Source organism: Gadus chalcogrammus, chromosome 4 (assembly GCF_026213295.1).
Source record: "Gadus chalcogrammus isolate NIFS_2021 chromosome 4, NIFS_Gcha_1.0, whole genome shotgun sequence".
Lineage (NCBI taxonomy): Eukaryota > Metazoa > Chordata > Actinopteri > Gadiformes > Gadidae > Gadus > Gadus chalcogrammus.
In genome coordinates this window covers 2,827,392-2,842,920 of record NC_079415.1, presented here as the reverse complement: position 1 = coordinate 2,842,920, position 15,529 = coordinate 2,827,392, and the positions used below count along the sequence as shown (strand labels likewise).

Genomic DNA, 15,529 nt, shown 5'->3' with positions numbered 1-15,529 from the left:
GTATGGTGGTGAATATTTTCTATAATAGATTAAATATGTATTATATACAGGCCTTTACTTCTGCCGTGTCATGCTTCAGTTAACACTGGATGTAGAGAAGGATATACTTTTCTATTTTTATTTTTTATAAAGGAACCTTTCCATTCATACTACAATAAAAAAAAAAAAGTGCGGGATGGTCTTCAACGGCTCCTGCACTCAAACCCTTGAACTCGTTGGACGCGCAAAACGCGGCGTGCGGAACAAGTCGCGAGCCAAACTCCGCCTCCGTCCACACATCATCTCTTCCTCGCGGGCAGCAGAAACCTCTGAAGGCGGGCGGCGAGGACGCGTTCACCACGAGCAACAAAAGAAGAAGACCCCGCTCGGAGCAGAACCGCGACTCCATTCAAAATGGGGGAAATAAGAGTTCCGCGGAATATGTTTCTCTGGAGTATGGCCATTGTTTACATGTTGGCTTTCTCTTCCCTTTACGTCCAGCTTCCAGGTACGGCTCCCCACTCGTAGTACACTTTAAACGTCATTTTCTGGAGTTATATTCTTAACTTGAGTCATTAAAGTGTATATGCGTCTACACATGACAGCTGTATAACCAAGCAGCCTGACCGTGACCCTCCAGACACCCGGACTGTAAATCTCGTCCACTCTGGGTGACACGTGAACGCTCGCGGCTGTGTGTTGAGAGCGCTTCCTATTGAAAGGAAACATACTGTCAAACTGCTTTTATTAAAGAAACGTATCTTCAACGATGTATCGCTACCCTGACTCTGCATAATACACATTTTGTATCATGGCGGTTCTTTTCCCCTTTGAAATGTATCGAAATGGCCCGCCTCGCGCTCCACAGCATATGTTAGTTTGTCTCGTGGCGCCCGGACGCGGTTTGAACGCGCGTGCCAGCAACAATGTGGCACTATAAGCCCCCCTTCCGATCCAGCCACGCCTTTTTTGTTTCCATAATGTAAGCCTAAACTAAATAAAGTAACGTCATCCTTCAAGTTATGAATGCGGTGTGAGCCTCTCCTGTCACACACTTGTTAGTGCTTCGCCCTGACCTTAAATGACCCAGACCAGTATGTTCAGTGTACGTCGCTCATTGTTACAGATTTACGCCCGATTTGTAACTCGTGACGCCGATGTTTCGTCTTAATCCAAAGTAAGCGTTGAAAATCACCCATAGCAAATCTCGCATGCATGGTGGGGCAGGACCTCTGCACAAATCACCTTAACCCCCTCCAACTCACTCTTGTGTGTGTGTGTGTGTGTGTGTGTGTGTGTGTGTGTGTGTGTGTGTCTCTCTCTGTTCATGCATGTGTGTCTGTTCATGTGTGTGTGTCTGTCTGTCTGTCTCTGTGTGTGTGTGTGTGTGTGTGTGTGTGTGTGTGTGTGTGTGTGTGTCTGCTCATATGTGTTTGTGTGTGTGCTTGTTTTCGTGTGTGTTTATGTGTTGGGGGGGGTCAGGTCTCCACGGCAACGGTGGGGTCTCCCCTGTGCGTCCCGCCGAGCCCCCCGGACTGACCGGCCTCCCGCTGCTGGACCTGATGCTGGCGTCCCCCCGCACGGTGCTGCTGGACCTGGCCCGGGCCTGGGGCGCCGACCCCCCCCAGGCGCTGGAGCTGGTCTGCCTGACGGGGGCCCTGCTGGCCCTGGGGGCCGCCACCCTGGCCCCGCTCCGAGGCAGCCTGGTCTTCTTGGCCCTCTGGTGCCTGTACTTCTCACTAGGCCAGGTGGGTCGGTCTGTCTGTCTGTCTGTCTGTCTGTCTGTCTGTCTGTCTGCCTGCCTGCCTGCCTGCCTGCCTGCCTGCCTGCCTGTCTGTCTGTCTGTCTGTCTGTCTGTCTGTCTGTCTGTCTGTCGGTGTGTCTGTCTGTTCACTGTTTGTCTGTGTGTCTGTCGGTCTGTGGGTCTGTCTGTCTGTCTGTGTGTCTGTCCGTCTGTCTGTCTGTCTGTGTCTGTCTGTCTGTCTGTCTGTGTAGAGTAGGGTGCTCGAGGACTTTCCCTTTAATGTTTGAGAGGGTAATGCCTCGAAATTCTACGGCAATCTGGTGTCTGTCTGTCTGTCTGTCTGTGTAAAGTAGGGTGCTTGAGCACTTTCCCTTTAATGCTTGAGAGGGTTATGGCTGGAAATAATACTACAATCTTGTGTGTGTGTGTGTGTGTGTGTGTGTGTGTGTGTGTGTGTGTGTGTGTGTGTGTGTGTGTGTGTGTGTGTGTGTGTGTGTGTGTGTGTGTGTGTGTGTGTGTGTGTGTGTGTGTGTGTGTGTGTGTGTGTGCGCGTGTGTAGCTCCACCTAAAGTGTGTGTTTACTAAGGTTGAGGCTCTAGTTGTAGTGCATGACGGGAGCCTTATAATTAGCTGTCTAGATACTTTCTCTCTCTGTGGGCCTTATTCACCCGGCGGTCATCTTGGATCAAACGCTAGCAGGGGGTGGGGGATTAAGATGCAGAACCAAAATGGCCGCTAGGTGAATAATTCCCATAATCCTTGATGAATTCCAAGCTTAAATCTTTGAAACCAAGTGCTTGAACCAGAAGACGGATTGCTGCCAACTGATTGTGTGTGTGTGTTTGATTGACAGGTTGGCAGAGGCCTGCTGAGCTCTCCATGGTAACTAATGCAACACACGCACACACACACACACACACCCACTCACGCACACATGTGTACTCAAACACATGTACACACACACACACGCACGCACACACATGCGCGCAAGCAGGTGGACACACACACACACACACACACACACACACATACAGAACTGTGAACAACGTCTCCAATCAGGTTTGAAGGCTCTTCAGAGTGCCAGCCTTGAGGTCATTTGTCAGTCAAATCCACTTGCAACTGCTGCTTCACTATCCCATTTCTGAGACGCACCAAGTCCCTCCGAGATAACACAACACGATGCTTACACCGGAGTCACATGACCTCGGGCTTTCAAGGCCTCTCCTAGAATACACGTACAAAGTGTACCTCCTCTCCTTAGAAAGTAGAGCCTTGTGCATGGGTGCACAAACCTTATTTATGGCAGTGGCTTACTTAGTCAAATAGATTTTAATATTCCCTTTCAGATTGTGCTGTACATTCCCATTATCAGCAACTTTTCCCCAGCTATGTTTCAACCGATCGTATTTGTTCCAGTGGAATTCAAAACACACTGGACCGATAACTGCTGATTTAAAACGTACAGAACACAAGAACCTGATTGGCTGAGGGAACAGACTGCTCAACTCTATCTTCCTGACACATAGGAGAGACGGCAGCCAATCAAACGACAGCATAGTCCGCCGTCACAAACCCCGTCCAATGAGAGCGTTCCAACAGTGGATGGAGGTTAACCCTGGCAGGGGGGGACGTTTGTCTGACACCTCTCCCTGCATTAACATCTTTTGTCAGACCTTCTCCAGAGCCAAGTGTGAATTGTTCTGTGGAGATAATCACAGGATGGCAGAATAAACCTGGTCTTGGTACGGCTCCAGATTTCACGATGCTTTGGGCGGTTCCCTACTGTTACTGGAAAGGTTGTCTTCCCTCAGGCAGAACAAACAAGACACTAACGCACACTAACTGTGAACGAGATTCTACTTCTGTGACTGTAGCCTATCATGGTTGGGTATTGCGCAAACTATGCAAACACTAATTTTTTTGTATACCTGTGAATTTGTTTACATTATTATTCCATTTTGCTGGCCTTGAGTTAACACGTGTGGGATTCCACTGGGGTGCGTGATAGTGTTAAGCTCAACTACAATAACCGTCGGGCAGGAGAAATTTGTAGTGTGACTCACCTTTTCAAAATGTACGATTTAGCGGGAACTTCATATGGAGGTGTGTGGGTGATATTAGATTTTAGGAGAGCGTTAGATATAGCATTGCTTCATCACTGGTATTAGTACTTGTCGATTTAGTAATATACATAAATGATCCATTAGGCTATGGGAATGATAAGCTGCATTGATGGTTCTAATTAAACCTGTTTGTTTAATAATTAAGAATGTGAAGAACTATCAGTCCAATCCCTTACCTGCTTATAAATTACATGCGAGGATTGGATCAGCATGCTCAATGACTGAACTGTTGTAATTCCTGTCTTTTGCTTTCTCTTTCCTCGAATTTTTTCTCCCTCTTTGTCTGTGTGCCTGCCTGCCTGTCTGTTTCTGTCTGTCTGTCTGTCTGTCTGTTTTTGTCTGTCTGTCTGTCTGTCTATCTTGCTCTCCTTCTGACTCTGGTTCTTTGTGTCTCCCCCTTTCCCTCCCCCCTCTTGCTCTATCTGTGTGTGCCTTTCCCCCTTCTTTTCTGTCCGTCTGTCTGTCTCTCTGCTCTCTTTCCTGCTGTGTCTCCCTCCCTACCTCTCCTGTGTGTGTGTGTGTGTGTGTGTGTGTGTGTGTGTGTGTGTGTGTGTGTGTGTGTGTGTGTGTCCTCTTTTGCTTTCTCCCCCACTGTGTGTGCCTCCCCCCTGTCCTTCTGTCTGTCTCTCTTCCCCCCCCCCCCCCTCCTCCCTTCCTCTCTCTGTCCCTCACTCCCTCCCTCCCCCCTCTTCCCTCACTCCCTCCCTCCTCTCTCTCTCTGTCCCCCCCTCCCTCCCTCTCTCTCCCTCTGTCCCTCCCTCCCTTCCTCTCTCTGTCCCTCACTCCCTCCCTCCCCCCCTCTTCCCTCACTCCCTCCCTCCCCTCTCCCTCTGTCCTCCCTCCCTCCCTCCCCTCTCTCTCTGTCCCCCCCCCCCCCCTCCCTCCCTCTCTCTCCCCCCCCCCCCCCCCCCCCCCCTCCAGGGACGGCCTCCTGCTGGAGGCGGGCTTCCTGGCCGTGCTGGTGGCTCCCCTCAGCCTGCTGGGACGCCAGGTGTCCTCCGGGCGCCACGACCCCATGACCTTCTGGCTGACGCGCTGGCTGCTCTTCCGTCTCACCTTCGGCTCCGGCGTGGCCAAGCTGGCCGGGCACAGCGCCCCCTGGTGGAACCTCAGTGGTGGGCGGGCCACCCCCGATAGCGCTGACCTCGTGTCGGTTACTCTGCTGTTTGTTTAGAACCAGCGGGAAACCAAGGCAACGCGCCTTATTTGGTCAATGTCGGATATTGGTTTTAACAAGAATGCGTTTTCCCCACATGAAGATGATGATGAAGATGAGACAATTATTTTCTGCCCGATGGGTTTTCGAAAGGAAGGGCTTATCACATGGCAGTTGCTTGTTTTTTGTTGGGGATGTTTATCTTTTGAAGGATCTCTCTTCCAACTTGAGACCATGTTGTCTTCAGTGCGTGGCCAACCGCAGCATTAGTTCAGAATCATCGGTGATGATGACCACTTGATTATCTCCTGTAATCATTGCATCAGTGATGCATTGAAAATATAAACGTTGAAGTGATTCGGAAAAGTTTACATTCATACTTTAGTGAACATAGTAACTCAACTCGTTATGCGCTTCCTTACAAGACCGGTAACCATTAGCAACGCCGGTAAACAAACCCCGCGAAGCCCAATCCCTACGAGAGCTCCCCGCGCTACGGCCATCCGGAGGCGCACAGAGCTTTTGGCCGTGATATTATGTATACAATTATATTATACTATTGTATATTGAACGTTATAAGACGCTGTCACCGAGTGTGATAGGAGAGTGGAGGGTGAAGATGGCGGTTGACCTAGTTTCAAAGTTTATACCGTATATACTCGGTACTACCGGTGTTGACACAAGTGTATTTCTCGGTGTGAAAAATGTCGCGGCAACCCTACTTCATGCTCAAATTTTGCCCTCTCTCTCTCTCTCTCTCTCTCTCTCTCTCTCTCTCTCTCTCTCTCTCTCTCCCTCTCTTTTTCTCCCTCTAGCGGTGAGCCACATGCTGGAGAGCCAGGCCAGCCCCACTGCCCTGGCCTGGTGGGCCGCCCAGCTGCCGTCCTGGGTACTGCGGCTGGGCACCGTGGGGGTCCTCGTGTCCCAGGTCTTGGTGCCCCTGCTCTACTTCGCCCCGATCCGCTGCCTGCGCATCACGGCCTTCTACGTCCAGGTCACCGCTTTGACACGCTCTTTATAAAGTGATCGTTCAAGGAAGCAAAAGCAGAAGTGGGCGGCGAAAGCAGAATTGGGCCGCTCCAACGGCCAAACTGTTGACGTAGATTGTGTGGCAGGCGATGTCCACCACGAGAGGCTTCGTCCAATAGGGAAGGGATATTTGTGATGCTGTGATTCATGTGAATGTCTGGATGTCTCTCTGCTAGTGGCTTGTTTTAAAGCGTCATACTGGCTTGTGTGTTCTAGCATATTTTACCTCAGTTTAGGAAAAAGCGCTCCAATAAGTATCCCAGCATTTTTGTCGGTTTGGTTTGGACTATTTGTTGATAATAATCGAGTTTCTCTGGCCAGGTCTATATTTGTAAAGGGGAACCAGTTATTTTCTTTTAATGGACCAATCCAATGTTAACCCTACCCCGTCTGCTCCCTCCCTGTTCCAGTTGGTGCACCAGCTCCTGTCCGCGCTCACAGGCAACCTGACGGTGCTGAACCTGCTGACGGTGGCGCTGGGCTTCTCTCTGCTGGACACGGAGCACACCATGAGCAAGAAGAAGAGAGCAGCCAAGAGTACGGCCTCAAACACCCACCGCTTCCCACACCGAAGCTCGTACCCCAACTGATAAGTTTAGCTCTTAGCTGCTCCTAGCTACCCCTAGCTGCTCCTAGCTGCCCCTAGCTACTCCTAGCAGCCCCTAGCTGATCCTAGCTACCCCTAGCTGATCCTAGCTACCCCTAGCTGCCCCTAGCTGCCCCTAGCTACCCCTAGCTGCTCCTAGCAGCCCCTAGCTGCCCCTAGCTTCTCCTAGCTGCTCCTAGCTGCCCCTAGCTGCTATTAGCTGCCCCTAGCGGCCCCTAGCTGCTCCTAGCTGCCCTTTGCTGCCTGTAGCTGTTCCTAACTGCTCCTAGCTGCTCCTAGCTGCCTCTAGCTGCTTGATCATCAAGCTAGCTGTCCGTTACGCAAAACTAAGCTACTCAACCGTCCGTTACACTTCGTTATCCAGGTTAACGATTACACAAACTAAACTGATGGACCCTTACACAAATTAAGCAAGTTCGACGTTAAGCAAACTAAACGAATGACCAATAAGGGCTAACGTTCTGGTGAGAGATTTGCAACTGATTTCCTCACTGAGTAAACAAATCCGACCCAACGCCCGTTGGATAGGATGTGACTTTGTAGTTCGTTGGGTGAATTTAAGAGCTCTGCCAACTCCCTGAGTGGCAGGGCCTTTGGTCAAGTCAACACACGCAGAACCAAAACCAAAGGGCACAGAGAAACCATTCAACAATGCTAGGCCCCTAATCTCCACCATTAGCCCTGTTAACGCTATGTGTGTTTTGTGGAGTGATTTCTACACTGCTGGACTGTTTCACAATACGTGAGGGGAAGATACCTTGGGATTAATGCTTGATTGATGCATTGTAATTCTACTTTTACAGAAAACAAAATACCTGTTTAGATCTTGCAAAGTTGAGTAAAACAAAATGGCGTTTAAAAACGTTAACAATTTTTGGTTGTTATACAAACATTACGATGCCTCAAATATTTCACCGTATAGTGCACCGTTTTGGAGGTCTCCACTGTATCCTTATTCCCTTCCACCTCATAACCTCTCCTCCCTCCTCCGCCCTGACGTTGCTGTGTGCTGTGTTGTGTGGGCAGCCTGGGGCCAGACGCTGGTCTGGGTGCTGACCCTCCTGGTAGAGCTGGGGGTCTACGTCCTGATCATCTACAGCGCCACACGCCTCTTCCAGATCGACGTGGACTGGGAGGCCAGGACCGTCTCCTCTAAAACAGGTAATCAGTCTCTCAGTCGAACTCCAGGTCTTTGTTTTGGTCTCATTGTTAAAAAAAAACGCGGTGAGCCTTACGGTCAAAGACGCATGCGACACAAATCGTGTTTTATTTATTTATTTTTTAACCATGCTTCATAAGAAAAATGCACAGATTGCACAGCATTTCTGCACAGCATTTCTCTCCAAAAAAACCTCTTTGTAACTGAGAACTTTGAAATGTCCAAATATACACAAAATGTTCAACCAGAAATTGTTCAAATCAAAAATAAGTATATGAGATAAGTATGTGTATAAAACATTTCTATAAAACATTTAAAGAACAAAATAATCATACTTATAAAAAAAAACACAAAAAAATCGGATGACTTGCAGAGCCCTAGCTAGGAGGGTCTCCTGTCTCACCCCCATGGCGCTCTTGTCTGCAGCCTTCACCCAGCAGCAGTTTGGGGACGTGCTTCGGACCACCATGGGCTCGACCGTCTGGATCGCAGTGCTCTCCCTCACCTGGGAGGTGGTGGGGGCGCTGCTGAGGTGAGTCCCGACGCCCCCCCCCCCTGGTGCAGTACGTCTATGCTGAGCGATGCTCAGTCCAACGCTGCTTAAAGAGGACCTATTATACTACTTTTTTGGTCTTAATTTCTTATTAATGACTCCTATAGCGCAACCTGACACGAATCACAGCCCACAAACGATGTCGATTTTCAGGAAACTCTTATCTGGGCGCTTTCAGCCTTCTCTGTCAATTACAAGCCGATTTGAAAATCGGCCTCTTCTGACATCACAAGTGGGCGTGTCCAGCTAGATGTATGACGGATAGATGAGCAACGTTTCCTACAGTCCACTGGGTTGGCTGGTAGACTTTCAAATCGGCTTGTAATGGCTAATCAAATTCACACTGCTGGTATAATGTCAGCCTTAAGTGCATCGCTGTAATTCAGAGGTATAGAGACTGTTAATGTAAACCCTTCACCTTTCTTTTCCGCTTGTTATGCACTTTGTATTTCCCGAAAATTGCTAAAAGTGTGGTTGACGGCTAGCGTTGCTCTGGCGGCCGTGCTCAGCTCTGAATGGGAGCCCTGACGGTGAACCCAGGTGACCTGACCTGCGTTTGTTTTCCAGCTCGCTCTGTGTGAGAGGATTCTTCTGGAAGCTCTGGGCCCTCGTCCAATGGGCGGTCTTCGCCGCAGCCACAGTAGCGATGTTTGCCGTCAGTGTGGTGAGTCTGCCGTTTGATTTGCTGGCTCTGAGCCCAGACGCGTCTCCGACATGCCCCGACAACGCGCCCAGACAACAGTGTATCGCCAGTGTTGTTGATCGTTGCTATCGACGACCGGGTAGTGGCTCACGGTTGTTGTTGTTGTTGTTGTTGTTGTTGTGTGGTCGATTCATTCATGGTTTTCACCGTTAAGCGTTTTAACACGGCTGCAGTAGGGTTAGGGTTCACCTGCAAAATGAATTTTAAAATGGAGGAACCAACTTAAAAACAGATTTTCTAGGAAATACTTTTTTCTTTTGTCATACTTTTGGAAACCAGGGGAGATAATTTAAATCCTTCCAAAATTTAAATCCTTCCAAAAAATATATGTTCTCGGATTAATTAAATGTATATTTTTTAATGTTTTGGTCTTGTTTTTTTCCTCAATCATCTCAACTCTGTTCCTTTGGGGAATGCTCCCCTCATGCCCCTCCCACACTCCCCTCATGCCCCTCCCACACTCCCCTCATGCCCCTCCCACACTCCCCTCATGCCCCTCCTCCCACACTCCCCTCATGCCCCTCCCACACTCCCCTCATGCCCCTCCCACACTCTCCTCATGCTCCTCCCACACTCCCCTCATGCCCCTCCGCCCACAATCCCCTCATGCCCCTCCCACACTCCCCTCATGCCCCTCCTCCCACACTCCCCTCATGCCCCTCCCACACTCCCCTCATGCCCCTCCCACACTCCCCTCATGCCCCTCCCCCACACTCCCCTCATGCCCCCCTCCTCCCACCCACTCCCTCATGCCCCTCCCACACTCCCCTCATGCCCCTCCCACACTCCCTAATGCCCCCCCACACTCCCCTCATGCCCCTCCCACACTCCCCTCATGCTCCTCCCACACTCTCCTCATGCCCCTCCCACACTCCCCTAATGCCCCCTCCACACTCCCCTCATGCTCCTCCCACACTCTCCTCATGCTCCTCCCACACTCCCCTCATACTCCTCCCACACTCCCCTCATGCCCCTCCCACACTCCCTCATGCCCCTCCTCCCCACACTCCCCTCATGCCCCTCCCACACTCCCATCATGCCCCTCCCACACTCCCCTAATGCCCCTCCCACACTCCCCTCATGCCCCTCCCACACTCCCCTCATGCTCCTCCCACACTCTCCTCATGCCCCTCCCACACTCCCCTAATGCCCCTCCCACACTCCCCTCATGCTCCTCCCACACTCTCCTCATGCTCCTCCCACACTCCCCTCATACTCCTCCCACACTCCCCTCATGCCCCTCCCACACTCCCCTCATGCCCCTCCCACACTCCCCTCATGCCCCTCCCACACACCCCTAATGCCCTCCCACACTCCCCTCATGCCCCTCCCACACTCCCCTCATGCCCCTCCCACACTCCCCTCATGCCCCTCCCCCAGGTCCCGTACACCTCCATGGAGCCCTGGTCCAGCAGCAAGGTGCTCCCGGTGGTGAAGAGGGCCCACGAGTGGGTGAAGCCCTACCAGCTGGTGAGCAGCTACGCCCTGGACCGCCAGCTGGCCGCGGGCCGCGGGAGGCCGGAGCTGGTCCTGGAGGGCAGCATGGACCAGCACACCTGGACGGTACGCGCCTCAGCTCCTTACGCTTCGGCTTGGTAATGAAAGTACAGAACACCAGGGGAGATGATGCTGCGTACTGATGGACGATCTCACAGGGCAGCGACACATGCCTGCCGCCTTAACTACGACGTCAAGCAAAAATATATATCTATATATATATATATTGTTTATGAACGTTTATGAATGATTTATATACTTTTATAAAAATATAGTAGTTAGGCAACTGCCTAAGCGACACACGCCTAACCACGACGTCAAGCAAAAATATATGTATTTTTTTTTTCATCAATTGTTTTGTACAAATTTATTGTACAAATTTTACAAAAGTATACAATAATCTAGCTTCATACACTCTGTGTATATATCAGACTGCAGGGAAACAGTCTGACAGCCTGCATGGAAATGCGGGCTGTCCTCAAAGAGGAGGAGTCATTCAGGTTTTTCAATTTCTGTTGCCTGTCATCCGGATCCTGTTTGGTGTCTGTCCCTCGGGACATGCCTCTGTCTGGGAACCATTTGAATCCATGCCTCTTGGCTTATAGTTTTTAGGTTATGCAAGGATAGTCATGCTTGTCAAAAATATGTGAGAACAAATGCTAATCAATAAGGATGATCATCTTTGGACAAATTGATCTAAATCATTTATCTTTCTCACATCATACAAAATCAGTTAAGAGTCTGGCTTAGTTGATCAAGCCAGATCATGTATTAAAAGTAGAATAGTCTCTCACTCGCTAACACTTGCTAACGCACACAGTAGAATTACGCGTGTGTGTGTGTGTGTGTGTGTGTGTGTGTGGGTGTCCACCGCGTCGGAGTGCGACTGCCCCGTAGTGGTTCCCTAATAAATAATTAAATAAATTAAAAAAGAGACGTGTGAAAACTTGATTATGAGCGATTTGACCTTTGAACCCTCAGGAGATCCATTGGATGTACAAGCCAGGCAACGTGAGCGCGCCGCCCCCACTGGTGGCCCCCTACGAGGCCCGTCTGGACTGGCAGATGTGGAGGGCTGCTCAGGGACAGGCTCAGGAAAGCCCCTGGTTCTGCGGCCTAGTGCTGGGCCTTCTGCAGGGCAACAAGAACGGTGGGTGACCGGGCTGCTGCCGGACTTCACCACCACGACTCCTCTCTGCAGACATATAACGGACTGTGTGTGTGTGTGTGTGTGTGTGTGTGTGTGTGTGTGGTGTGTGTGTGTGGTGTTAGTGGGTGTGTGTGTGTGTGTGTGTGGGTGTGTGTGTGTGTGTGTGTGTGTGTGTCCGTCCCCTCAGTGGAGAGGCTGCTCCAGACTGACCCGTCCCAGTACGCGTTCAGCGAGGAGCCTCCAGCCTACCTCAGAGCGACACTCTACCATTACCAGTTCACCCAGCAGGACCCCGACGGGTCAGTCCCACTCCGCCGGTGGTGGTGGACACACTGGGAGGCCACACACACACATTCCGTTCCCACATGATGTTGCGTAATTGTGCTGTGTGTTAGCGATTATTGTTGGACTATTCTACATGACCAGTTAAGACCAAACTCTTAACTGATGTAAATTGGATTTTGTTTTGATTTTTGTTTTTTATGATGTGAGGAAGATAAATGATTTAGATACATTGTTCAAAAGCTTATCATCCTTATTGATTAGTATCTGTTCTCACATGAGGTGCTAATCTTTATTTAGTGACTAGATATCGTTTTTAAGTTCATCGTCAGTAATTTACAATATTTAATGTAAATATGATTCCCCCAGACCTACCTAACCACATGCTGGAGCATTAAAAGTGTGTGTGTCTGTGTGTGTCTGTGTGTGTCTGTGTGTGTCTGTGTCTCTGTGTGTGTGTGTGTGGGTGTGTCTGTGTGTAGTTCTGGTCCCAAACAGTGGTGGCGGAGAGACTTTGTGAAGGACTTCTGTCCCATAGTGTATTTGGGCGACCCGGATCTGCAGGCTATGCTGAGTCTGCATGGACTGGATGTAAGTTACAGTTCAACCACCTCATTGAAAACAATCTGAACGAACTACAAAATGTGTTGACTTATTTTTCTGAATCACGCTTTTAATTTGCCAGTAAACAAAGTATACCTCTTGACTGAATCAAGACCACATTTAATCAAAACGTGCTGTTCCTTACAGAGCATACTATCAGCACGCAATCACAATTTCAAATGATATACATTGACTTAAACACTGATACCTCAAGGACAGGTTATGCCTGTGCTTTTGCTGTTTGGCTGAAATGTAGTACCATGTGATCAAGTGGCACCAATCACAAAGATGATAGCGATAAGCATTTCCCCATCTGCGGTGTCAACCCGGTACATAACTGGTGTCCTGTACCTTTACAGTAACCGACTAACTTTACTGTAACTGTTAACTTACTTTCTATTCTATTGTTGCTGCGTTGAGGTAGCAAGGCAAGGCAACTTTATTTATATAGCACTTTTCATACACAAGGCAGACATCAAAGATGTGCGTCCACATATAAACATTTGTCATACAAATAAAATAAAATAATAGATAAGTAAAAGAAAACCTTATGCCAGAGAATGGTAAAATAGAAAGTGCAAGTTATTAAGATCAGATCAACAGTCTCTCTGGTATCCGCGTCGGGACTCCAACCCGACCTAAGGAACTTGGTACTTTCTCTGGGACTTCCAACCCCGGATTCTAGTAACCCTTATCCTTTCTCTCTGGTATCAGATCATGTATCTTTCTGGTAAAAATAGAATAGTAAATTGAAAGTTAAAAAGGCTTTTTAGTAAGTAAAATTGAAAGTGCAATGTATTTATCAGTAATCATTAGGGCTGTCAAGCGATTAAAATATTTAATCGCATTAATGCCATAGTTAACTCGCGATTAATCGTATTTTCTTTTTCTATGCTAAATATCCCTTGAATTCTTTGTCCCATTAATTGTTCTCATTTTAAATGCTCTTATCAACATGGAGAAGTGCATTGGCTTGCCTTGTGCAAAATGTTTTTTATTGATACAACATTGGCATATACTGATCAAAACAGGACGGTACAAGAAAAAAGCCTATAATGTAATTAAACGATGAACATACAAAGATATGCAGATTAAAAAAAATAAAGTTTTTTTTTTTTTTAAATAATTTGCGTTAATAACGCGTTAAAAATTACGCCGGTTAAATTGGTTTAACGGTAACCCGTTAATAACGTGTTTAACTGACAGCTCTAGTAATCATGCATTAATCATTTTACTCTTTTGTACTTGTGCAATAAGAATGTAATAAAAGTGATTCTGGTTCAAAGGAGGAGTCGCCCCCGTCCGGCCCGTCACACTCCCCGCTGGCCCGGCTCCTGGCCCTCCTCAGGGGCCCACGCTGGAGAAGCTGCCCGGGCCCCCACGTGCAGTGGGTCTCCTTGCCACCGTGGCCACCATCTGCGTCCTCAAGTGCCTGCCTGTCGAGGGCCCCGGCGGTCGCGGCCTGCGCAGGCCCCCCCGCGGAACCCAAGGTCCCAAGAAGGCCAGACTCCGGCGGCCCCCGCGTCGAAGCCCCCGCGGGCCCCCGCGGACGGCGGCGGCCCGGCCCCGGCCTGGGGAGAGGAGGCCGTAGGTGGGAGCGGAGCCCCAGGAGGAGGAAGTGACGTCGCTCGGGCGAGACTCGTGGACCTTGCCGTGGCTTCCGGCCGTCCCTGGATGCCGTTGGATGGATTTTTTTTTTTTAGAACACCACAAAAAATCTCAAGGGGTTTCGGTCGTGCTGTCGTCGCGCTTAGTCGTCGTTTTTTTTTTTTTTTTTTTTTTGTGTTTTTTCTTTTTTGTCGTGTGTTCGTAACTGCCAAATGATTGCCCTTCCTGCTGCACCCTGTACTACCTTTTTGCGATGATCTATCGATGCGCTTTATTTTTAAAGCTGAAGTCACCTGCCTTCATGTTGGCTCCCCTGTGGGTTCGGTGATCTCTGACGCTGTGCAGCTGTTGGTCGCCAACTCCGCTAAAACCCCTTCAGACGTTTTTACTAAACGTACCGTTTTAGTATAGGTCATGACCCATTGTACCGGGACAAAATATCGATTGGAGAAGCAGGCCAAAATCTGGTGTGTTATCATTTCTAATGGCCTCACAGCAATTGCCATCCGGTAGGATTAGCGGATGGATGGATTGTTGCTCTGTGCTTTCGGCGTTTGAGAAATGCAGGACTCAGGGATTGGTGTTTCTGGGCTCTGTATCTGGCTGTTTGAAATATCTGAAATACTGTTTGCTGTGTTGCGTCATCGTCTCTTACTATTGACAATGTTCGCGGTACACTACACACTTCTCCCTGTATTGCTGCCAACGTCTACTTGTACCTGCCAGGTTAGTGCAGCGTCTGCATTAAAGCTCGGAGAGATGATAGAGGTGTTTAATCTTGGATTCCACTGTTCCACTTGTTGTACCAACGGTTGCCTTTTTTGCGATGATTTTGTCTTTTCTTTCTTTCTTTTAATTTGCAAGAAACACTGGCATGAAAACATGTTGAGTTCACTACTCCCCAAAGTACAAAGTATTTCAACTTGCATAGTTTTTATGAATTGATGCATGAAAATAATGTTTAATATATAAAGTGAGTGACTGACTGATTTATATAATTAGTACAAATTAGGGAGTTCCAATTCAAGTTCAAATGGTGACTCAACATAGTTCTGCTCAGTGTGTGGTATTTTTTTTTCATTAATTAATAGCTAATATGCTAGCAAAGCCGCCTGTGATTCTCCTAAGTCACCATTTATCAAAACCAGTGAGGTCAGAGGTTTCCACCTGTCAGACAACAGAATTTGCAGATAAAACAAATCAACATTTCAAGTCAAACAGGCTGTACCAGCCACTGATTGAAAACTAACTCGCACCCTGCCCCATTGGGCATTTTAACTTTATATATTTAATGCTTCATTATACTAGCTCTATTGTTCCCTGACTTTAAAGAGTT

General features: G+C 48.8%; 1 protein-coding gene across 1 annotated transcript; it reads left to right on the top strand.

Moving 5' to 3' along the window:
* The first annotated feature begins 230 nt into the window (after positions 1–230).
* On the top strand, positions 231–14,207 carry lmf2b (lipase maturation factor 2b). Its single transcript, XM_056587608.1, has 14 exons — positions 231–487; positions 1,462–1,727; positions 2,577–2,605; positions 4,768–4,961; positions 5,818–5,996; positions 6,442–6,568; positions 7,665–7,799; positions 8,224–8,329; positions 8,918–9,014; positions 10,434–10,616; positions 11,532–11,700; positions 11,888–11,999; positions 12,465–12,573; positions 13,872–14,207. The coding sequence occupies exons 1-14, from the start codon at positions 394–396 to the stop codon at positions 14,205–14,207; spliced, it is 2,136 nt and encodes a 711-aa protein (XP_056443583.1). The 5' UTR covers positions 231–393.
* Positions 14,208–15,529: the final 1,322 nt, after the last annotated feature.

Excerpts from the sequence above, each read along its gene's own strand:
- lmf2b (XM_056587608.1), top strand. The coding sequence starts at position 394 with ATGGGGGAAATAAGAGTTCCGCGGAATATGTTTCTCTGGAGTATGGCC. Across the intron at positions 9,015-10,433 it reads CGATGTTTGCCGTCAGTGTG|GTCCCGTACACCTCCATGGA; the intron begins GTGAGTCTGCCG and ends CCCCTCCCCCAG. Across the intron at positions 12,574-13,871 it reads TGAGTCTGCATGGACTGGAT|GAGGAGTCGCCCCCGTCCGG; the intron begins GTAAGTTACAGT and ends TCTGGTTCAAAG.